This window comes from Eschrichtius robustus, chromosome 11 (genome assembly GCF_028021215.1).
Source record: "Eschrichtius robustus isolate mEscRob2 chromosome 11, mEscRob2.pri, whole genome shotgun sequence".
NCBI lineage: Eukaryota > Metazoa > Chordata > Mammalia > Artiodactyla > Eschrichtiidae > Eschrichtius > Eschrichtius robustus.
Window position 1 is genome coordinate 67,085,972 of NC_090834.1, and position 24,035 is coordinate 67,110,006.

The window sequence follows — 24,035 nt, forward strand, 5'->3', positions numbered from 1 at the left end:
GATAAGTAGACTTCATCAAAATTAAGAACTGTTCTTTGAAGGACACCATTAAGAGAGCAAAAAGACAAGCCACAGAATGGGGAAATATCTGCAAATCATATATCTGATAAAGGACCTGTATCCAGAATATATAAAGAACTTCCAAAACTCAGTAATAAGAAAACAACACAATAAAAAAAATGGGCAAAAGATTTAAACAGGCACTTCACCATAGAAGACCTGTGAATGGCAAATAAGCAAATGAAAAAATGTTCAACATTACTAGTCATCAAGCACATGCAAATCAAAACCACAATGAGATACCACTACATACCTATTAGATGGCTAAAACTGAAAAGACTGAGCATACTAAATGTTAACAACAATGTGGAAGAACTATAACTCTCATACACTGCTAGTGGGAATGTAAAATATACAACTACTTTGAAAGACAATTTGGCAATTTCTTTAAAAAGTCAACATACGAATATCATATGGTGCAGTCATTCTTCTCCTAGGTATTTATGCAAGGGAAAAGAAAACATATGTCTATACAAAAACTTACATACAAATGTTCATAGCTCTAATGCCCACCAACAGGTAAACAAATTGTAGTAATATCCATACAGTGGAATACTACTCAGCAATAAAAGGAACATGAATGAATCTCAATATAATTATGCTGAGTAAAAGAAGACAGACTAAAATAAAGAATGCATACTGGGGCTTCCCTGGTGGCACAGTGGTTAAGAATCTGCCTGCCAGCAGGGGACACGGGTTTGAGCCCTGGTCCGGGAAGATCCCACATGCCGCGAAGCAACTACTGAGCCTGTGCTCTAGAGCCCGTGAGCCACAACTACTGAGCCTGCACGCCACAACTACGGAAGCCCACACACGTAGAGCCCGTGCTCCACAAGAGAAGCCACAGCAATGAGAAGCCCGTGCACCGCAACAAAGAGTAGCCCCTGCTCGCCGCAACTAAAGAAAGCCCGTGTGCAGCAACGAAGACACAACTCTGCCAAAAAAAGAAAAAGAAAAAAAGAATACATACTGCATGATTTCATTTATATAAAAACCTAGAAAATTCAGACTCTATAGTAACAGAAATCATATCAGTGGTTGCCTAGAGACTGGGGGAGAGAACGCAGAGAGGACAGGATAGAGGTATTACAAAAGGGCATGAGAAAACCTTTGAGGGTAAAGGGTATGTTCCCGATGTCAGTGAACACATATAACAAAACTTTAAATGTGTGCAGTTTACTGTATGTCAATAATATCTCAAAAATTTTAAAGAGTAAGAACAAAAAAAGCTGGTAATTCTCCTGGTATTGTCTAGATACATATAAAAACATCTCACCTTTGGGCCTTGCTGAGTGTCCTAGGTCAAGTGGCCTTCTCTCTCTGGGCATACCTTACTTCCTCCCACCCTTACTCTCCTTCATCAGAACTTATTTAGTCTCTCAAACGTGCTAGGCACTATTCTAGGTCCCCAGATACAATGGTGGGCCAAAGGAAAATCTTTACCTGTAAAATTAGTGAATGAGTAGAGTTAATTGCCATCAAGATCCCTTCTAAATGTAAATTTTAAAGACTCTCCAGAAAGACCCCTTTAGTTATATTTTTATCATTTTCCAATCAGACTGATTCAAGAAGCTAAGGTGTCCATGAGGAATGGTGTGAGGTAGCTGAACTACTCCGCTAGGCTAGAAATCTGAAGCCAGTGGCAAGAACCCTGAACTAGCATATTTGGAGTACATATCTCAGGGAAATACCTAAGGGCTATACCAAGGGCATGATTCCTGGGAACAGAGCATGTAGTTGCCTGGAGGGTCTCTGTGATACCCATTTTTCTGAAATAAGTCATAGAAATGAGGGTTAGTTAACCCTCCTTCCATATCCCAAACTCCACATTCTAATGGGACCACAAGAATTCATGTCCTGGCCACAAATGAGACCAGAGTAACTCATATCAGTATTTGGTGTTCAACAATTGGATTACAGATGGGCTGAGAACTGACTGCCTCAACCCTTTGGGCACAAGGGCAAGGCCTCAAGCGACTAGAGTGCTTCATCTTACAGTCTCCAGCTATAAGCAGACTCCTCCCTTTATTCCCACAAGCAATATATAAGTATCGTCATTTTTCAAGTGTAACACAACATGAAAAGATTGGGAAGTCCTGATTTAAAGTGATGGTTTAGGAGATGTTTCTCTAAACCCACAATCTTGTAAAAAAGTCTCCATCAAGCTCTCCAGGACCAACGCCCTAGGCAGGGTTCAGGACCTGAAACTTGATGTGTGTGCTCCAGGAGGCAAGGAGGACTGTGTTAGAGTATTCCACTTGCACGGGCAACACGTCCTCAAGTCTTGGCCAAGAGGACTGTCACCTTAATGAAAGGCTTGGAGCAAGAGTTGAAAGATAAAGTCAGAAGGCTATCGAGCATAAGGCTGAGGAACCCAGGATTTTGTCCAAACTGTCACCACTTGTATCTTCAAAACCTAAAAAAATGCCTGGCACATTCATTCATTCAGTAAATACTTGGTGAGCACTTCCCATACACTGGGCATGTAGTGGGTATTTATATTTGGTAAATGAATAAACAAAATATACAAAAAGGCTACAACAAGGACACTGAATATCGCACAAGGAAGAAAACACACTACTTAATCTGACACCTCAGGCTGAGACTGTTCTCTGGAGAAACTGACCTAGACAGGGCCTCTATGAACGAAAAGGTGTATTCCATCATGCAAGTAGCAAACAACTTTTAACATCTATATGTTCTAGGCACAATGTTAGAGGACTGGGGGTAAGACAATGAGTAAATACAGTCTCTGCTCTTAAATTGCTCCCTGATAATGATGGCTCAAAACAATAGAGATTATAAAGAGGAGGCAAGAACAAAGCACAACAGGAGCTTAGCGGAGGATCAACTCAGCCTGAGAGCATCAGAGAAGGCTTCACAGAGGAGGAGACACATCAGCTGGATTTCTATAAGCTGCTTGCCCATAACTCACTCGCCCCTTCTTTCTTGCTAATAGAATCTCAATACAGTTCAGGGTAACATTACACCCAGGTCAATACTCACTTTCACAGCCTCCCTTGCACTTAAGGGTGGTCATGGTTCTGGCCTATGAGACAACAGAAGTTGTTGGGAATTTCTGGGAAAGCTTTTGCTTTCTGATGTAAGAGGGAAAATACAGCTGGAATCAACTTTCCCCTTTGCCCTGAATGTGAACATAAAAGGCCTCTTGTAACAAAGAGGCAACAAGTATGAATATAAAAGTCAACATGCTAAGGACAGCTGAGTCAAATCATAGACTCTCATTTCCTGATTACATTGTTGAGCAGCTGAGCAACCACCAATTCTGCACTTCTTGATAATTTAAGAAAAATAACCCCCATTTATCTCATGCACTGCTGATTAGATTCTCTAGTACTTACAGCAGGACCCATTCCTAACTGACACAGTGTTAAAGGATGAGAAGAAGTCTGCCAGGCAAAAAAGACAGGGGAAAGCATTTCAGGCAATGGGAACAACTTACGCAAAAACAGAAACAGGGAAAGAAGCTGGCATGTTTAGGAACAGGGACATGTTAGTGACATAATCCAAGAGGCTAGAAAGTACAACAACAAGGAGGCCTCACTTGCTTCATCCACAGTGGTACACTTCTGGTACATGGATGTGCGCAGAGTAGGTGTCCGAACATTCAACAGCCTGATCTTGTCTACTCGGGAATCAAACACCCGGAGCACAGGATCTTTATCATCATCATCATGACACATGATTTTGTTGTCAATGAAGGAAGCAAACATCTGGGTCTCCAAGAATCTTGAGAGGAAAGGCAGGTAGGGCTCAGGCTGATCTGACAGAAAAGATGCCTGGTGGGACCAAAAGGAAAAAGTCATCAACAGGGAAGAGGGCGTATCAGCCTTAATCAACCAAGGCTACATACCCAAGGGATTCAGTAGGTTACCTCTTCTCTGAAGCTTCCTAGGTCTTTATAAATTGTAAACAGTAAAACCTCTCCATCCTTTTTAAAAATTCATATAATTTCAGATATCCTGAAACTTTGACACACTGGCCCGTTTAACTTACTCAGGTAACCTACTGTGGCAACCAACGTTCCCAGAATCCTGATGTTCAACCTGCATGCACATCTTTGCCTAAGAGAGCTCTTTGACTGAAGGTAAACCACCTGATAGCAATAACCAGCACTCTGCTCTAAAGCAAGAAGACCTTATATTTTATCAACATCAGAAGGACCATGAACTTGTTTCCAGCACATATTATGATAGAAAAACTCATCTTCAGTCACATCTTTAAGAGAGTCTGGCATGTTCTCCAGTGGGATTATACTCACTTTGTCAAAGTTTTGCATCTGCTCCCTGTTGGTAAACCAGGACTCCTTATCCTGGCTGGGCTGAATGACAAACACCTCATAATCTGCAAACATCTGAGTGAAACGATTTGCAAAAACTTCCCGGATCTGAATGTTTAGCTGGTAAATCCTGAGTTCTTCTTCATCACACTGAACTTTGAGATCCTTATTGCTGCTGGGGTCTTCACGTACTTCCAGCTACAAAAACAAAACAAAACAGTTGAGAACATGCAAGCTTTTCTTTTTATCCCAGAGAAATGCAACTCATCCTTCCCCCCGCCCCCGCCAATGGTCATTTACTTTTGTAGCAAATGGAGAAAATAAACAAAAGAGAAAAAAATGGGAAGAAAAGATAAAGAAAGGAATTCTGACATGGAGAAGAGATAAATGAGGGTGTTCCACTTGCAGGTACCCAGCAACCCAATGAAAGTGGAGAGGAACTCATTACAGGCAGAGAGAGATCCAGCAATAGAGGAAAAGACACCAGTTATATCAAGGGTCAGGGACAGGAAGAAGTCTGGGAAGTCAACAAGAAAATGATAATGCAAAGCAACAAGGTCAGACTCTGGATTTCCCTTCATCTCTTTGATTTTTCTCCCCCATGTCACTTTCCCTATCTTTCTCCTTAAAAATGTTTCCTTACTGGTTTTCTTAACTTTTTTAATCTCTCTAAATATTTCTCTGCTCTTCTTTAACTGGCCATGATTTTTCTTTTTTAATATCTGCTCTACTAACTAAACAAACCAGGAAAATCAGGAAAATGAAATACTTCACTAAAAAATAGCCCAACGAAATGATTACATTACCCCATTTTGTTTATATGTAATTTAAGAAAGTAATTTAATAGTGAGAATGGGGAGGGTGAAGAGATGGGTAAACAACTACAGAAAGCGGACAGTCTCATCAAAGTCAGGAAATGGAAAGTACAGTACATCCCTGGGAAGAGCAGAGGGCTAGAATTCAAGAGGACCAGGTTCCAGCCTCAAGTCAGCCACATAGAAGCATTTAATCTTAGGTAAAACACTCAGGATCTCTAAGTCAACAATTCCTGCTCTATGCGCTTTAGGATGCTGTGAAATTCACAAGGCAATGGATCTGAAAGAGGTCTGAACACAAAGACTGCCACCACCATCCCTCCAAGTCTCTCTGCAGTTGTGTTTACAGAAAATGACAGCAGCTTCTCCTTGATGCTGAAGTGAGAAACTACCGAGATTTAGATTCAAGTAGCATTTATACTAGGATAATGTTTGCCAGAGCTAAATCCAGAGTCTCCCACACAGAGCATCCTTTCAGTACTCACAGATACGCCTTGCCCTGAACTGGGTGCCTTCTCATTCCACCCTTTATTTCACCAGGACATCACCTTAGCACAGACCCATATACAGCATCATACCTTCTCCAGGCTCACCCCAGTCCTCTTGACCAAGGCCTGCAGGCGGGCGATAGTTTCGTTCTCCTTGAGGAACTCATAGGAATGTAAAGGGGAGCCTGCGATGTTTCCATTCCTCTTGTCGGAGACGAGCTCAGAGGCCCGGAGCCTCTTCAGCTTGGAGGCACTCTCGCTACAGTGAAGGTTCCCTTCAGGGGGAATGCCAAATTCCATGAGAATCTCAGAGACTTCCTGGACAAACTCCAATTTGTTGGGAAACTGAGGCAAGTCCTCCGGCAGCTCAATGAAGTGGTTGTCAATGTCCACAAAGCAGAGGTTAGCCTGGCAGTCAAAACATGATGAGGAGTGTGAACAACTCCAAAGTATTAAGGAAGAAGCTTTAGAGGGGATAATGAACAAGAAGGAAAGAGCAAACGTCTGCAATGGGCATAACTTAGGTATGGTTAAAGAAGATGGTGTGGAAGGAGGTAGACCTGAGTTCCAGTCTTCCCCTGATGCTTTCTAGTTGTGGGATCTTGGGAAAGTTAACATAACTCTGTTTCCTCAGCTATAAAATGGTGATAAAAACAACTTATCTTAGAGAGTGATAAGGATTACATAATGACATAGATGTTTAGCATCTAGCACAAAATTCTCATATATAGTAAGTGCTCATAGAATATTTGTTGAGTTCACAAATTCTTACAAGAGTAAAAAGAATGCTAGGAGTGTGTCAGAAAGTCTAGGTTCCAGACCTGAATCTGTCACTATCTCCCTATTTGACCCTGAGCATACCAATATCCCTTTCTGAACCTCATTTCTGATTTGTAAGATTTGGTGGCTGGTCTTGATTTTTGTGCTTCCTCCTGGCTTTAAGATTGCTTCTGAGAGGATGTAGAGAGACAGTACTTTCATACACTGCTGGGGAGGCAGGTAATCTGGATTAACAAAAAATAACCTGGCAATATCTATCCTTATTTTATAGACACAGAGAGGTTAAGTAACTTGTCCAAAGTCACACAGCTAGTAAGTAGTAGAGCTGGGATTTGAACTCAGCTAGCCTGACTTCAGTCATACCCTCAAGCTCTTAACCATACATTCTTCTCCTTAGAGGCCTTACACATTTCTTGTTCAATTTAACTTAAATATTTTATAGTTCTCATCCCTGTTGGAATTTTCTTGCAGTGCAGCTATTAATTAGAAAAGCTTTTTATTTTTGTATATTTATTTTATAACCATGAACCTGTTCTAGCCAAGACAACTGTTATTTCCTTCACTGCAGAGCATTATTAAATGCTTAAGTGTTTGTTATAGCAAGGATAATAATATTACCTATGTCATAGGTTTGTTTTGAGGATTATGAGACAATGTCAAGGATTCAGGACAGTGTTAGTATACAATAAATGTCAATTAACGTTGTTATTATCACTGTGGAATATAAAACTCCAATAAATGAATACACACACACAATATATATATACTATATTACTAAATAGGAAAATTCCATAATGAAAAGATGCTAATAATCCCCACATTTATTTGTAAATTTAATTTAAATTTTTTTTAAATCTCAGAAAGATTTTTATTTTTTTCAAGGGAGTATCTGATGAATTGATTCTGAATCTTACCTAAAAAAATAAAAGAAAAAAATAGCCAAGAAAATCCTGAGGGGAGACTTGCCTTGTTGGATTCTAATACAAATATAAAACAATGGGACTTCCCTGGTGGTCCAGTGGCTAAGACTCTGCACTCCCAATGCAGGGGGCCCAGGTTCAATCCCTGGTCAGGGAACTAGATCCTGCATGTCGCAACTAAGAGTTCGCATGCTGCAACTTAAAATCCCACATGCCGCAACTTAAAATCCCACATGCTGCAACTGAAGATCCCACATGCCTCAACGAAGATCCCGTGTACCACAACTAAGACCCGGAGCAGCCAAACAGATAAATAAATATTTAAAAATAAATAAATAAAGTGTTTTTTTTTTTAAAAAAAAAAACAAATATAAAACAATAATCTTTTGGAAAAGAACAGTCTTGAACAGACCCATTTATTGTGGATGAATTATTCAATAAATGTTTGGGGGACAAATGACTGTACATTTAGAAATGTTAAAGTATAATACCATACTCAAAAATAAATTTGAGATAGACTGAAGATTTAAATATAAAAAATAAGGCCTCTTTATGTTTTAAAAAAGAATCTCTACCTTTTAGAGATACATACTAAATATGTGATGACATAATAATGCTGTGTGAGATTTGCTTCAAAATAATCCAGTAGGGTAAATGGGAAAAGAATGGAGGATATAGAAAGAAGAGTGGCCATGAGTTGATGATTATCATGTAATGATGGATGCTAGTCTCTTTACTCTTACATGTGTTCAACATTTTCTATAACAAAAAGTGAAAAAATAAATACCCCCACAAAAGTATTAAAAGAAAATATAAAAGATTACTATTATGCCTTAGGGTAGAGTTGGACTTTCTAAACTTTATACAAGGCTAAAAAACATAAAGGTAAATACTGCCATAAAAAAAATTAAAGATAATCTGGGAAACAATAATTGTCATACATAACATGTAAAAGGTTAACATCCAAAGAAATTATTGAGATAAAGATAATTTACCCAGCTGAAAAATGGAAACAGGTTATAAAAGGCAAACACAGAAGAAGTTTCGGTTAATTAACTTCAAATATATGAAAGGATGTTCAATTTCACTAATAAACCAAGAAATGCAAACAAAATATTTTTTACCTCCTGGGTTAGCAAAGATTTAAAAGATTTATAATGTCCAATGCTGGCAAAGTTACTAGGAAACAAACAACTCATACACTGTTATTGGGAATGTGAACTGAAAACTTTCTGGGAACAATCTTAAAGAACTTTTTTTTTTTTTTTAACCAGTCCAACCCAAGAACTAGAAATTACCAATATTTTTATCTACTTATGTACTCCTCCCCAATCCCATCCCCCAACCTACACAGTCCCACCCCCATGTAATCACTATCCTGAATTCTGTTTATTATCTTTTTGCCTTTTGTTTTTTAATTTATCACGTATGTATAGTACATGCCTTTAAATTTTTGCTTGTTCTTGAATTTTATAAAAGGATTATTGTTCTTTACACAGTCTTGTGGTACTATTTTTCTTCACTGAACATTAAGTTACTAAGATTCAGCCATTTTGTTGTATGTAGCTACCCATTATTCATTTTCACTCTTGTATAATATTCCACTATGTGGATATACTACAATTTATTCATCAATTTTCCCATCAAAAGGCATTTGACTTGCTTCCTGTTTATTGTTTTTATATTGTTATACATGTTTTCTTGGACACGTGTGCAAGATCTTCTCTTGGGTATATCCTAGGAGTGGAACTGCTACGTTGTGAGGCATGCAAATGTTCAATTTTATAAGGCCTAGCTGTGTTCCAAAGTGGTTATAACAATTTACATTTTTACCAACAATCTAAAGTGATCCTACTGATCCAAATATTTCCAAAACTTGGTATCATCAGATTTCTTAATATTACCACTTTAGTGGGTACATTTATTTACACTTTCCTGATTGCTAGTGAAGAAATGTGTATTTTTTGTGCAATCCCTCTTCATGTCTTTAGCCCATATTTCTATTGGGATGCTTATCTTCTTACTGATTTGTAGGAGTTTTTTATAACCTCCTGATGCTAACTCTTCATAGGTTATGTGTCCTACACATATCTTCTCCTAGTTTTTATTTTTTCATTTTAAGATGTCTTTTTCTTAATTAAAAAAAATCAAAGTTATCAATCTTTTATTTTATGGAAAGTGCTTTCTTCATCTTGTTTACAAAGTCCCTACCTACCCAGAGGTCAAAAAGGTATTTATTAATATTTTCTTCGAGAAGATTTAAATTTTTCTTTTTGACATTTAACTGCTTAATCCATCTCAAGTTGATTTTGTTATGGCATTGGGTAGGAATGTTTCTTCACTTTTTTTCCCTAGGGACAAGCAATTTTTCCAGCTCTGTTATTAAAAAGTTCTTTGGCATGGTATGTTTATTATATATCAAAATACTGTTCCACTGATCCTGCTGTTTATCGCTGTACCAGTAAGTCTTGTATTCTAAGAGGCAGGAGGACCATATAGTAAATCCAGATTAATATAACTATTCCACAAACTCTCAATCTATTAAAACTGCATGTTTTAACATGTCCATGTATGCGTTCATTCAACACACATTTGCTGAGTGCATAAATTACTCCATTTACAAATCTATAACTAATAAAGAGAACTTTCCCATATCCAAGATTCAAAAATTAGAAGAATCACTTTAAATTTCACCTTCGAGAGTTCCTCCACTAGACAACAACTTTAAACCCATCCATGTTAAAGAGACAATAAATGTTTAACACCTAAAAATAACACCTATTTTTTGTTTATTCCTGTAAGATTTTAAAATTATAAGTGCCTCCAGGTCAAGCAATTAAAAAATACAGTAAAGACAGAATTAAATCATCTAGTCATGAAGCTCACCTGTCTCATAAGCCTGCACATAGAGCTAACAGAAGAAAAGCACTGTGACCCACCAGAAGCACACAGTGCAATCATTTATCCTCTTGGTCCTCCTCTCTTTAGAGGAAAAAACCAGTTTGTCCAATAGGAAACATAAAGGCAGCTAAATACAACTATAACCACTCGACAATGCTTGGCTGGCTTTTCTCCCACTGTTATTGACCAAACACAGAATGTCTGTAAAGAACTTTATAAACTCCAAATGCTGTATCCACATATTGTAGATACTCCTAGATAGAGGTGGCCAGAGGAAAGAAAGCAGCTCAGGCACACTTCAGAGATTAAGATAGAAGCCTCTGATACACTACTAGCCATTCTTTGCAGAGTTGGGCTGAAGCAGGTAGGGATAAGAAGGCAAAATGAAAAGGGGGCCATTCAATTACTAGACTCATACAACAGCCTCACACTTTCTCCCCTCAGTACTCAGAGGGCTCTGGCAAACAGAAGTAACTTGCAAACCTACCTCAAACCCCTCATGCTCCCCCTTCCTCACCTGAAAAGAGGCCAACTCCTGCAAAACAGCTTGGGGGACAAGAAGCAACCTGGAAGGGGCACTGAACCCAAGTGATCAGTCTTCCTCAGTTAACCTCCTGTCTCGTCGGGAGAGGCCATGGGAAGACTTAGCTACTCTGGGGTAGTGATCACGTGGATATCCCAAACCACAAAAAGTTTCCCAAATCCCTTCCTGCAAAAGGTCACAATGGCCCTTCCCAGCCCTGAGTTCCTACCACCAAATCACAGACAGCCTCACTTGCTAGTCTATTTTCAAGTTATTCACTGAAGGGGAGCTCAACAGATAACTGGGGAAAAGCTATTGAAAAAGTATCCGGAGAAAGGAGAAAAAAAAAGTAGGAAAGAAAGAGAGGCCCAAGATAGAAAGAAGTAACACCCCCTTCCCCTGACATAGCTGTGGAAGAACTGCCTCCTTCCTGTGCTCAGACAATGAAACCCAAAAGAGAAGCACAGGACAAAGAATGCCTCACAAAGGCAGCTCAGCACTCTCATTTGCTCAGGGCCAGCTGAGTTCATGTGTTGGTGTAAAAAGAAACAAAGGGCTTTTCACAGACTTTTGATGCCCAAAGATAGGGCAGCAACTGATGAATTTTGACTTGGGGGGTTAGAGAATGTACACTCTCCATGTCTCTGGAGAAAGTCCCTTTTATAAGTCTAAAGTGCCCCCACCCCACTACCCTGATGGTGCCCACCTGCAAAGGCCCAAGTGCATTTCCCAGCCTCAATGCTTCCTTCTAGCAGCGTAAAGATACCACAGGACGGCCACCAAAATGTTGAAAGTAGTTATCTCTGGGTGGTAAAATCTGAGGTAATTTTTACTTTATACTTTTGTGCATTGTTAGAATTTTTAACTATAAATGTATCATTTCTGAGACATCCCAAAGCTGTCTTTCAGAGATATTATCACGCTCCATTCATTATGTGTACCTTTCATGGTGCTTTACTCCTTGAGAAAGCCAGTCTTTTCGCACCAGCCTGAAGTTTTCCATGGGGACTGCACAGACTCAGATATCCCAGAGGTTATCTGCTAAAAATCAAGTTAGAAAATATCCAGCTACATAACTGTCTGCACAAATACGTGAACTTCAGAGGAACAGGCTGGATGAAGTGGGACTCTGAAACCCTAGAACTGCTTATGAAATACACACAGGTATTCTACAATCCCACTGTCACCACTCCTTCTCAAGTAGACCACAAGGAGAAGCAGAGTACAAAACATGCAGCAATGGTGGAGGCTGCAAAAGTGGAGAATCCAGTATCCCAGAACAGAGTGAAATTTTGGGTTTCTCAAACAACCCCCAGTTTCTCAGTCCTGTTAAGAAAACTGCTGGTCTCCCAGCAGCCTCTTCACACACCCACAAACATGAAGCACACACAAAATGATGCTGAGAGAGCCTACAGGAAATAGAACTTGCCCCAAGTATACAGCAAGCTGATGCCAAAGATGAAAATAAAACAGAAATCTGGCTTCTTGCCTAGTGACCTATTTATCAGATTATGCATGCCTCTTCGGCTTTCTACCTTCAATCACTTTTTACTGTTATTCTTTTTTTTTTTTTAAACATCTTTATTGGAGTATATTTGCTTTACAATGGTGTGATGGTTTCTGCTTTATAACAAAGTGAATCAGCTATACATATACATATAACCCCATGTCTCCTCGCTCTTGCACCTCCCCTCCCACCCCCCTCTGAGCTGATCTCCCTGTGCTATGTGGCTGCTTTCCCCTAGCTATCTATTTTACATTTGGTAGTATATATATGTCGATGCCATTCTCTCACTTCGTCCAGCTTACCCTTCCCCCTCCCCATGTCCTCAAGTCCATTCTCTATGTCTGTGTCTTTATTCCCGTCTTGCCCCTAAGTTCTTCATGACATTTTTTGTTTTTGTTTTTTAGATTCCACATGTATGTGTTAGCATATGGTATTTGTTTTTCTCTTTCTGACTTACTTCACTCTGAATGACAGACTCTAGATCCATCCACCTCACTACAAATAACTCAATTTCGTTTCTTTTTATGGCTGAGTAATATTCCATTGTATATATGTGCCACATCTTCTTTATCCATTCACCTGTCGATGGACACTTAGGTTGCTTCCATGTCCAGACTACTGTCAGTAGAGCTGCAATGAACATTCTTACTGTTATTCTTATTTTGACTTTTACAAAATGATAATTAGGTTTACCAGAAGAAGGTGTCAATATTAAATATGCAATCATTTAAAGCAACAACTAAAAGCTCCCCATTCTCCAATCTTTGATATCTAGTCTTTATGCATATTTATCAGTAGACGAATACATATAAAAACCCAGTACCCCAAAACTCAATGGTTTTCTCCATGATTGTGAAAGGAAAGTCAAAATGGAGTCAGTATTTCTAAGAGAGATCTCTAAAATGGAGCCGGGAAGCCATTAAGGAAGTACGATGTTTGCATGACTCAGCCTGGATGGAATCTGACCTTTTGACCTGATGAAGAACAGAACACCAGAACACCTGCCAGAAACTCAAGATACTAATCAGACCTTTAACCTAAAACAATTAGTGACAGTCTATACACTTATAAGACCCCTACCCTAAAATAACCTGTGAATTGCAATTCTTAAGTCCGCAAATAAACTCTGTTCTTTTTGCAGCCTCCTGCATTTTTTTTAGTTGACATTATTTAGATCTTTTCTTCCTTAAGTAATCTTGTCCCACCCCAAATAGCACAAAGCTCTATAGATTCAAAGGAGCAAAGGGGGCAGAAACGGAAAAAACTATAAGGAAGACATTCTGATTCTAAAACCAAAGGCGAGGGACTTCCCTGGTGGTCCAGTGGTTAAGAATCCACCTTCCGGGGCCTCCCTGGTGGCGCAGTGGTTAAGAATCCACCTGCCAATGCAAGGGACACAGGTTCGAGCCCTGGTCCGGGAAGATCCCACATGCCACGGAGCAACTAAACCCGTGCAGCACAACTACTGCGCCTGTACTCTAGAGCTCATGAGCCACAACTACTGAGCCCAGGTGCCACAACTACTGAAGCCCGCACACCTAGAGCCCGTGCTCCGCAACAGGAGAAGCCACTGCAATGGGAAGACCGCGTACTGTGGCGAGAGGTGGCCCCCGCTCACTGCAGCTCGGGTGAGCCCGCACGCAGCAACAAGGACCCAATGCAGTGAAAAATAAGTACATAGTACATAAAATAAATTTAAAAAAGAAAAAAAGAATCCGCCTTCTAATGCAAGGGACGTGGGTTCAATCCCTGGTTGGGGAACTACGATCCTACATACTGCGGGGCAACAAAGCCCGCGCGCTGCAACTACTGAGCCCACACGCTCCAGAGCCCATGCGCCACAACTAGAGAGCCCGCGTGCTGCAGCTACTGAGCCCACGTGCCGCAACTAAGACCCAACGCAGCCAAATAAATAAATAAATAAAAATAAAACCAAAGGAGAGAGAAAAAGAGATGCAATTGACTATAACTTAAATATTACGGGTATGATCTAATTATCAGGCATGTTCATCAAGATGGCTGCCCAGACATGCCCAACAATGTGAATGCTGCTTAGATCCAATTCCATGAGAACGGTCTCTTCTTTGGAGGTCCTCTTACTCATATTCCCCAGCTATACATAAATATCTTCCCCCAAAAATCATTGGTGGAAGGATGAGACAGAGTCCTGTTGATACCAGTGTGTGCATAGTCCAAAGTCTTCTTCCCAGGCCTTTCTATTGACTACGAAATTCAGAGTAGGAAAGGCCTTCCCCCAGCTAGTTTCATACAAGCCACAAAATGACCAAAAGAGGTAGACCAGTTCTCTTGGTAATTCTAGGAAAATAAAAAACAAAACAATCTTATTTCTCATGATGCTTTAAATCTATTTTAGAATGAAGTAGTAAGTAAACAAAAATTTTTTTTAATCAATTATTTTAGTATTTGAAACAATAGGAAAGAGGAGCAGGCCGTCCTCACAGCAAGGGAGGAGAAGCATTCTCTCAAGGCCTTCCTTATCTTGAGCAAGGAAAGTTTTCAAAGCTACATTCAGTACTACAAGAATCACTATGATCAGGTCAACTTTTACAGAGCAACTGTGGCCTATAAAACAAAACCACTGATTTATTAATACATGTCTGGCTAATAAAGCAGTTATAAAATTATATTATGTGGAACTTCTTTAAAAAATAGGGGGTAGAAAGTACAGAAGTAAGATACAATTTAAATGTATGATAACTGTTAAAGCTAAGTATTGAAAACACAGAGATTCACTATGCTACTCTTCTGTGTAAGTTTAAACTTTTACATAATAAAAAGATTTTCTTAAAAATATGTAAACTATCATGTTTGAAAAAGGCAGTTCACAATAGTATAAACAGAGATTATTATAAAAGTATGTCAGGTGATAAAGGAAACAAGTGTTTCTGGAATTATATAAGTTGAGCTAAATGTTCATTCTTTTTACTTTTTTACTGGGAAGTTGTTTGTGTTCCCCAAAATAAAAGAAATTAAACTTGGTGATACCACCCTGGGCTCATCCCAAAGCCCTTCTCTCCCAAATCCTGTATCAGGGCCACAGGCACCAGCACCCAAGCTCCACGTTTTTCTTACCTCTTGAGGCAGCTCCAGTTTTGACCGGTCATCCAGGCCATTGGAATGCAAGCCCATCAGGTATGGCACAGGAGCATCTAAGAAATGTAGGAGAGAAGCTGGGAGAATAGGAACATAGACATGCTGCCACTGGAAAGGAAACAGGAGAGCTGTAATTGTCTCCGCCACAGTCATCAGTCTCTGGTAATCTAGGTCAAAAAAAACCAAAACAAAACCAGTCAAAAACAAGGTACTTGCTTCTCAAATAGTAAGTTAAAATCTTCAACACAATTTCACATTTAGAAAGGAACAGGATAAACTTCAGCAAGGGTATGCTCAGAGTATGATTCCCTTGTGGGTATCGGAGAGACAACCCAGAGACCTCAATGGACCACAAGCTGAAGTATACCCCCTCCCACACAGGTCCATGCTATTAATAAAATTTAATATAGAAATACAACTTAAAGAAAAAGAAATACAATAGGAATCATAAATAGCACCTTGCTCCAAATACTAAACCAGAATGTTAAGTAGATTCTCTTCAGTAGAAGGAGAATGGAGAAGTGGAACAAAAAGAAAAGGAACAGTGGTCTAGTCTCTGTTCGGCATGAATGTCAAAAGACCTCATTTACCACTCACATGTCTGCATTCTACAAGGAGCTGATGTGAACTTTGCCTTCAAGATCAAGCCCAAAGAACCTTCAAGCATGCAGAGGCTGGTTTTCCACACTAGCCAAGTCTGCCTTCCACCTGGCAACCTTTCTTGAATGGTAACAGCATGAAAGTGTCATTTTAACACTTTGATAAAAAGCTCCCCAAGAACCTGAAAGACCCAGAAGATTGACTTTCATTACTCAAAACTCTTATTCTAGGTCAGAGAGCGTGTCTTGGAAGAGAAGCTTGTGCTCAAAGTTTAGCTTTTCTTCAGAATGCAATTTCTAGACTTGTTTTATTTTTAAAATGAGTAAAAAATACATCGGCAAAGCCAATACAATAGATTGAGATTTAACACATTACTATTTACAAATGGTATGATGGTTTCAGACACTTAAAGACAAAGTAGGAACATCAATTTTAAAATCATATGAGTAATATCCTCCTGGAATGGCTGATTTCAAATGAGTTTTCACAGGAGTTAAACAGTTTTATGCACTGAAAACTCAGCCCACCATTTAAGCAAGTCCCAGCTTGGTTCATAAAGGAGTAATAAGTAACAAAAAGCTTTCCAGAAAATGAAGAAGAATGAGTAGGAAGTGAGCAGAAGCTGATATATATCAACTAGGTTTTAGCAAAGCATCCTGTGTGCTCACCAATAAAACTTTGGAGCAGCTTACCACTTTGCTCCTGGCTAAGCATGACCTGGAAATAGTTTTTTTTTTTAACTAGTAATGCAAATAAATAAAAATTGATGACTAAAACTTCGTCATCTCAAACATTTTGAGTACACTCTTAAGGAAGTGCCTCACGCTTCTTCAGGGAAAGCTAAGGCATTTGATAGATAATAGATAAGTGATGTACAGCAATCAGTGGGTAAAACTGAGCTCAGAGATTTGGTCATCAATAATGATTTTTTTAAAAATACAACTCATTTAGCAGAAGGACAAAAGAGCACAAGCTTTTCGTATTCACTAAAATCAGGAACAGACTGATAAGAGTTCAAGAAGAAAGTCGATCTCATTTTTCACTGTGCCCTACAAAGCACTACCATTCCCATATTAAAGACTATTTGGTGAGGACCCTCTCCCAATTGAAGCAACAACAAAAATATTTCCCAAATTACAAAAAAAAAAAAAAAAAACTCTTTCACGGATTAAATAGTTAATCTATATAGCCTTTCAGAAAAAGTATTTACTCCAACGTGAGAGTAAGCAACAACTGAGGAACAAAATTTAGGCCACTGCAAGTTCTATCTTCAGCCTCTTCTGAGATACCTCAGTTCCACGGGGCACCTGTACAACTTGGCTTGTTATCTTTCTGCTGAAATCTTCCTGCTCTTTGATTATTCTAACAATTATTATTAAGAAGAATTCTAATGATTCTCTAGGTGAGGCCTCAGTTTTTGTATCTTTCACCTCTCTTTTCTAGATATGAATGCCTGTAAATAATCTACTAAGAGCAATAATCTTGAGAATCTCAGACGTGATAAGAATATACTTTAAAATTCAAACTTAAGATGATCAAAAGAATGTAAGGGTGAGAGAGAAAACCTCCAAGAGATATTTAAAGCTGAAGGCCCAGTCTTACTGTGTCCCAACACTGGCTCTTAAACACATATTTTGAATAAATATTACACTGAATAATTTCTCCCCCCGTTTCAGTGTACACACACATATAGACACACACCATTTCTGGGTTTTTTTTAAAAAGGTAGGAAGGAGCAAGGCCTTTTCAATCATGTGAAAACCAAAAAGCTGCTTCTTTTACCGAAAGTCAATAAAGCAGGTGCTACTCCTTTTCGTGGCTGGCATTCCTGACAGGTCTGCTCAGAGACAAGAACATCTCATAGGGGGCCAACAGACACTCTGAGTAAAGGAGTCCCTGAAATGCCTTCCTCATGAGGCTTCCTGGACACTGGACTACTCCTTATAGTGTACCTAGTTACAGTGTCAGGGAACATCTATCTACTCTCTAACCATAAAACAGGGCACACTAAAGTCTGAAGGAAGGGGCTTCCTCTGCTCCATAAAAGCAGGTTTTTCAATAGCACAGACATCTAGTTCTGGTTTTTCTCTACTCTTCAGGATGAGTCTAATCCAGTATCTGAAGCTCAGCCCACTTATTTCTGCTAGAGTGGGTAACTTTATTCGCCTCAGATTGAAATCCCTGAAGAATTCCCTGTGATGCACTTGAAAGTGTGCGATTCTTAGAAACAAAACACTTTAGGGGATGAGAAATAATCTCCTCTTTGAAGGCTAAACTGCTTTCCATTTATATGGTTTGGTTTTACAGATACTAGAAACTTGGAATTTTATGGCCTCTCTGGTCTGAGTTGTGGGTTTCTTTTTCCCTACATTTTTGTATTTTAAAAAAGCAACAACCCACCTTGAAGGATGGCCTAATAAACCATGCCTCCGGGATCCATCAACCCGTGGTACCCACACTAGGATGCTGACCTCCAAGAGCTGTAAGCAACAGCACAAAATCCACTGCTATACACCAGTACAAACGATAAAATCAGTACCTCCTTTTGCCATTGCCTGTCTCTGTGCTCATCATTCCAAGAAGGTGAAACTAATAAATAGGAAACAGCTGAAGGTCATCTGCATCCAAAGAGTTTTAGCCAATCAAAATCAACTGGAAACACTTCAGCTCGAGGCAACTCTCTGGGTTTTCTCACAACTCCCATAATGCTGTAATGAGCAATTACTTTTAACAAAAGGAGATAATGCAAAGCATACTGGGATTACAACCACTTCTGAGTGGTGAACAGAGAATAATCAGCACATTCTTATGACTTCTCTCTGTGCAGAGAAAGACGTTAGACTTGGGATCACTTTACAGATAAGTTCACTCCTAAAACAAACTACAGGGAAGTCCCTGCAAATCAGAAATTGAATTAGAAACTGTCCTTGCATACTCACACTTCTGTGAAAATTGTATGAACAAGGATGTTTCTCATGCAGTCTTTGTTCTTAGGAAACAACCTAATCTATGTCCTGATATCTCCAAGATAAATTATTAAATGAAAGAAGGTATAAAACAATGATTAGTATGCTCCCATCTGTGTTGTTTTTAAAAGGTATACATGCTGTATATGCATGTCTATGTCTGGAAGGAAATAGGAAACAGTGATAAGTCTTAACACGTCACTGTACATACATCCTTTTGTAATATTTTAAATTTCTACCATATGACTGAAATGCTTTTTTTCCGTTTTACTTTAATATACCATATGTATATCAAAATGTATATAATTTAAAGAATATTATAATTAATACATGTGCAACACAACATTAAAAATAGTGCATTAGGGCTTCCCTGGTGGCGCAGTGGTTGAGAATCTGCAAATGCAGGGGACACGGGTTCGAGCCCTGGTCTGGGAAGATCCCACATGCCCCAGAGCAACTAAGCCCTTGAGCCACAACTACGGAGCCTGTGCGTCTGGAGCCTGTGCTCCACAACAAGAGAGGCCACGATAGTGAGAGGCCTGCGCACTGCGATGAAGAGTGGCCCCCGGGGCTTCCTTGGTGGCGCAGTGCTTAAGAATCCTCGTGCCAATGCAGGGGACATGGGTTCAAACCCTGGTCCGGGAAGATCCCACATGCCGTGGAGCAACTGAGCCCGTGTGCCACAACTACTGAGCGTGCGCTCTAGAGCCTGCAAGCCACAACTACTGAGCCCATGTGCCACAACTACTGAAGCCCGCACGCCTAGAGCCCGTGCTCCACAACAAGAGTAGCCACCGCAATGAGAAGCCCGTGCACCACAATGGAGAGTAGCCCCCACTCGCCGCAACTAGAGAACGCTCGCATGCAACAACAAAGACCCAACACAGCCAAAAATAAATAAACAAATAAATAAAATTTAAAAAAAAAAAAAAGAGTGGCCCCCGGTTGACGCAACTAGAGAAAGCCCTCGCACAGAAACGAAGACCCAATACAGCCAAAAATAAATAAATTAATTAGTTTAAAAAAATAGTGCATTATATAAAAGTATTTAAGAGGAGGGCTTGAAAAAAAATCAAGAGATTATTTCACAAGGGTAGGATTTTAGATGAAAAAGAAAGGAAACAGGGACTTCCCTGGTGGCACAGCGGTTAAGAATCCGCCTGCCAATGCAGGGGACATGGGTTCGATCCCTGGTCTGGGAAGACCCCACATGCCGCGTAGCAGCTAAGCCTGTGCGCCACAACTACTGAGCCTGCACTCTAGAGCCTGAGAGCCACAACTACTGAGCCCATGTGCCGCAACTACTGAAGCCCGCATGCCTAGAGCCCATGCTCCGCAACAAGAGAAGCCACCGCAATGAGAAGCCCGTGCATCACAACGAAGAGTAGCCCCTGCTCACCACAACTAGAGAAAGCCCGTGCAGCCAAAAAAAAAAAAAAGGGAAACATTCATTTCTCTCTGCACTGTTTTTCCACACATTATTTATTTGTTTTAAAGAAACTATTATTTTGATTACGGATGCACAAGAAACTTGATCTCCGGCTACCACAGGACGGAGAGAGGAAGGAGATTTCATTTTATTCCCTTTAAAATGTTTTGATTGCATGCCTTGAGTTTGCATTACTTTTGCAAAAAAACCCCCAAAAACTGATGTAAGCTTATGTATAAAATAAGCTATAAGGATACATTGTACAACATAGGGAATATAGCCAATATTTTATAATATGTATAAATGGAGTATAACCTTTAAAAATTGTGAATCACTATATTGTACACCTGTAACATATACTATTGTACATCAACTATACTTCAATTAAAAAATTAATTTAAAAAAATAATGTATGCATTTGTTTCCAAGCTTGTCTGCACTAGTTGAACTTATTACTGGGTTGTATAATTTAACCAAATATTATGTAAATAAATGGTAAGATATGAGGGCAAAAAAAAGAACTGTTTCTCTGAAAACAAATTTAAATGCTTTAAAAAGACTCAGTAAAGCAAAGTCACTAAAAAATACAGCAATTGAATTAGGCATATCACTTAAGTGCAAAAAACTTGGGAAAACTAGCATCTACTATGGTTCTTTTGCAAGGTCCTTTAAAAGTTCTCGCTCCACTTTAAAAACTGGAAAACTCAGTGAATGAATTATGGGTGAGATTTATGCAAGAGAAACAATGCAGACCCCTGATTAGTGGATCCATAATCAAAGAAACTGTACAGACACTTCATCAAAAGACTGGTGATTATATAGTCATATGGTTTAAATTAAAATGTTTAACGGAGGTATATGTCCTTTTAAGATTCCCAAACTTAAGTGACTTTTTCAGTTATCCAATTCACTACCCTACTAAATCACATCAGATAAAGAACTTCTGCTCTCTATGTAATTTTAAAACAACCACTAAAAAATATGCTATTTAAAAAAAAACTATCTCTATAGGGACCAAAGAACAAATATTATCCAGTAGTAAATAAAATGGTCTACACATATCTTAAAAAAAAGATTTTCCCTAAATAACACCTCTTTTCTATTCAGAAGAAAGGACATGCAGTGGGCAACACCAACTCTGAGTGCTGATGGCATGTTTTTCGAGGGCCAGAGAGATTTCCATCCACGAGTCCTCTGAATCATAAATAAAAATTACTTCAAGAAAACCAACCTAAATTGTTTCAAGTACTCTATTAACAATAGAGAGCACAATCTACATCCAATAAAAGGCAATCCACTCCATTTTAGCCTCAGCCATGCTCAGCAATGCCCAGGAGTTTTTCGGAAGAAGTCTTTTTTAACCATGCTAAGCATGACTTTTAGGTCCTGAGTTCAACTTGATTCTACACACAAACCTTCTCAACTGCCTTCAAACCTCTTAAAATTATTATGTATACAATAACCCATATTCTGGGAAATATAAGAAGGAGCACTGAAGGAAAAGATGTTACGTATCATATTTCTGGTTTTAATTCTCCTTTTCTCACCTTTAAACATCCCCAACTGCATCATAGGTATTAAAATGCCACTGCACATTTTAATACCCTATCTGGTTTGGTTTCTTCCTCTGTTCTGGTCTAAACCAGACAGTCTTCACTACTCAACCAAGTCTCTGTTTCAAAGTACAGTTGACCTTTGAACAACAGGGGGGTTAGGAGTGCCTACCACCCATACAGTTTAAAACCCGCACATAACTTTATAGGCGGCCCTCTGTATCCACAGTTCCACATCCAAGGATTCAACCAACCATGGATCATGTAGTCCTATAGTACATATTTATTGAAAAAAATCCACATATAAGTGGATCCGTGCAGTTCAAACCCATGTTGTTCAAGGGTCAACTGTTTTGCCCAGCTCCAGTCAAGAAACAGTAACTAAAAAAGCAACAAGAATTGTACAAGTCTATACTTCACCCAGAGACAGAAATCTGAAACATCATTATTTTAAACAAGTTGCAAAGTAAAACCTCAGGAACCACATTTTAGTCAACAGATGCTTTTGTTCAGTCTGCAGTGTTCAACAAGAATGTTGTTACCAACGTTTAAAAATCAAAAATTTCACGTAAAAAATTTGGGTCCTCATGAAAAATTGGAAGACCTAGTAACATTAGGCCAGCATTTCCACAAGGAATTAATTGGAGCTAACTAGTGGCTGTCCACTTTAGATGGGGTATATGCTCTTCAATTCAACATAGTCTCCATTACTTCACCTTCAGAATCCAACCATATCATATCACTTCGCTGTTACCTCCCTAGTCAGAGACAACATAATCTCTCACTTAGATTGTTAAAATGGCCTCCTAACTAACATTATTCAGACTCTGCCTATGGACCAAATCTGGGACATTTGACCATCAAAATAATTAATCATAGTAATGGACTATATAACCTACTGAAAAAATAAAAATCTATGAGTCCATACAATAATAAACAAACAAGGGAGAATGAAATGTTCTTCCTCACAGTAAAATGCAACCATCCTGGTAACTGGTTCAGACTAGAATCATCAATGGATGTTAAAGCTATTAGGCAAAATTTTGAAGAGAAACAGTATATTTACAGGGTTTCAAAGTATCTCCCCACAAATTACTTATTAATTACAAAAGGAAAAATGATAACTTTCCAGTTAAGAAACTCAGCAGACATCATCTTAACCAAGTGATCAAATTAACATTACCAAAAATGGGACAAATGAACACCATGTGCCTCCTATGATGATAAATAGACATTATGTGTCTCTTGATACAATGCACTGAGAGAACCACAACATCACTTCTGTGATATTGCAGCCAAAAATTTATAACCTGAATCTAGTCATGAGGAAACATCAGACAAACCCAAATTGAGGGACATTCTACAAAATACCTTGCCTGTACTCTTCAAAAATGTCAGTCATGAAAGACATGAGGAATTTACTACTAAAAGCAATGCATGTTACTGGACTAAATCCTGGACCAGGAATTTTTTTTAAAAATTATCATTCACTTTTATGTGAAATATAAAAAATAAAACAAACTAGAGATTATTAAAAAAAAGAGACTCACAGATATAGAGAACAAACAAGTGGTTACCAGAGGGGAGAAGGAAGAGGGGGAGGGGCAATATAGGGGTAGAGGATTAAGAGGTAAAAACTATTATGTTTAAAATACGCCACAAGGGGGGCTTCCCTGGTGGCACAGTGGTTGGGAATCCGCCTGCCAGTCCAGAGGACACGGGTTCGGGCCCTGGTCCAGGAGGATCCCACATGCCGCGGAGCGGCTGGGCCCATGCGCCACAACTGCTGGGCCTGCGCTCTGGAGCCCGCAGGCCACGATTGCTGAAGCCTGCGTGCCAGGAGCCTGTGCTCCGCAGCGAGAGAGGCCACCACAGTGAGAGGCCCGCGCACCACAACGAAGAGTAGCCCCTGCTTGCCGCAACCAGAGAAAGCCCGCGCGCGACAATGAAGACCTGATACAGCCAAAAATAAATAAATTTAAAATAAATAAATAAATAAATAAGCTACGAGGATTTATTGTACAACACAGGGCAGCCAATATTTTATAATAACTATAAATGGAATATAACCTTTAAAAA

The 24,035-nt window shown here is 39.3% G+C and overlaps 1 protein-coding gene and 1 non-coding gene across 4 annotated transcripts in view; one reads left to right on the top strand and one right to left on the bottom strand.

Annotated features, from left to right (window-relative positions):
* Window positions 1-24,035, bottom strand: part of DENND5A (DENN domain containing 5A) — a 119,916-nt gene that overhangs the window by 40,676 nt on the left and 55,205 nt on the right. For all 3 annotated transcript variants that reach the window (XM_068554635.1, XM_068554636.1, XM_068554634.1), the window contains exons 5-8: window positions 15,388-15,575; window positions 5,754-6,071; window positions 4,343-4,558; window positions 3,626-3,860 (exon numbers count right to left, since the gene is read on the bottom strand). In XM_068554635.1, the coding sequence (XP_068410736.1) occupies window positions 3,626-3,860; window positions 4,343-4,558; window positions 5,754-6,071; window positions 15,388-15,575 (957 nt within the window). The remainder of the gene's footprint in view (window positions 1-3,625; window positions 3,861-4,342; window positions 4,559-5,753; window positions 6,072-15,387; window positions 15,576-24,035) is intronic.
* Window positions 7,448-7,520, top strand: TRNAG-CCC (transfer RNA glycine (anticodon CCC)). Its single transcript has one exon. It is a non-coding gene; the product is annotated as a tRNA-Gly (tRNA).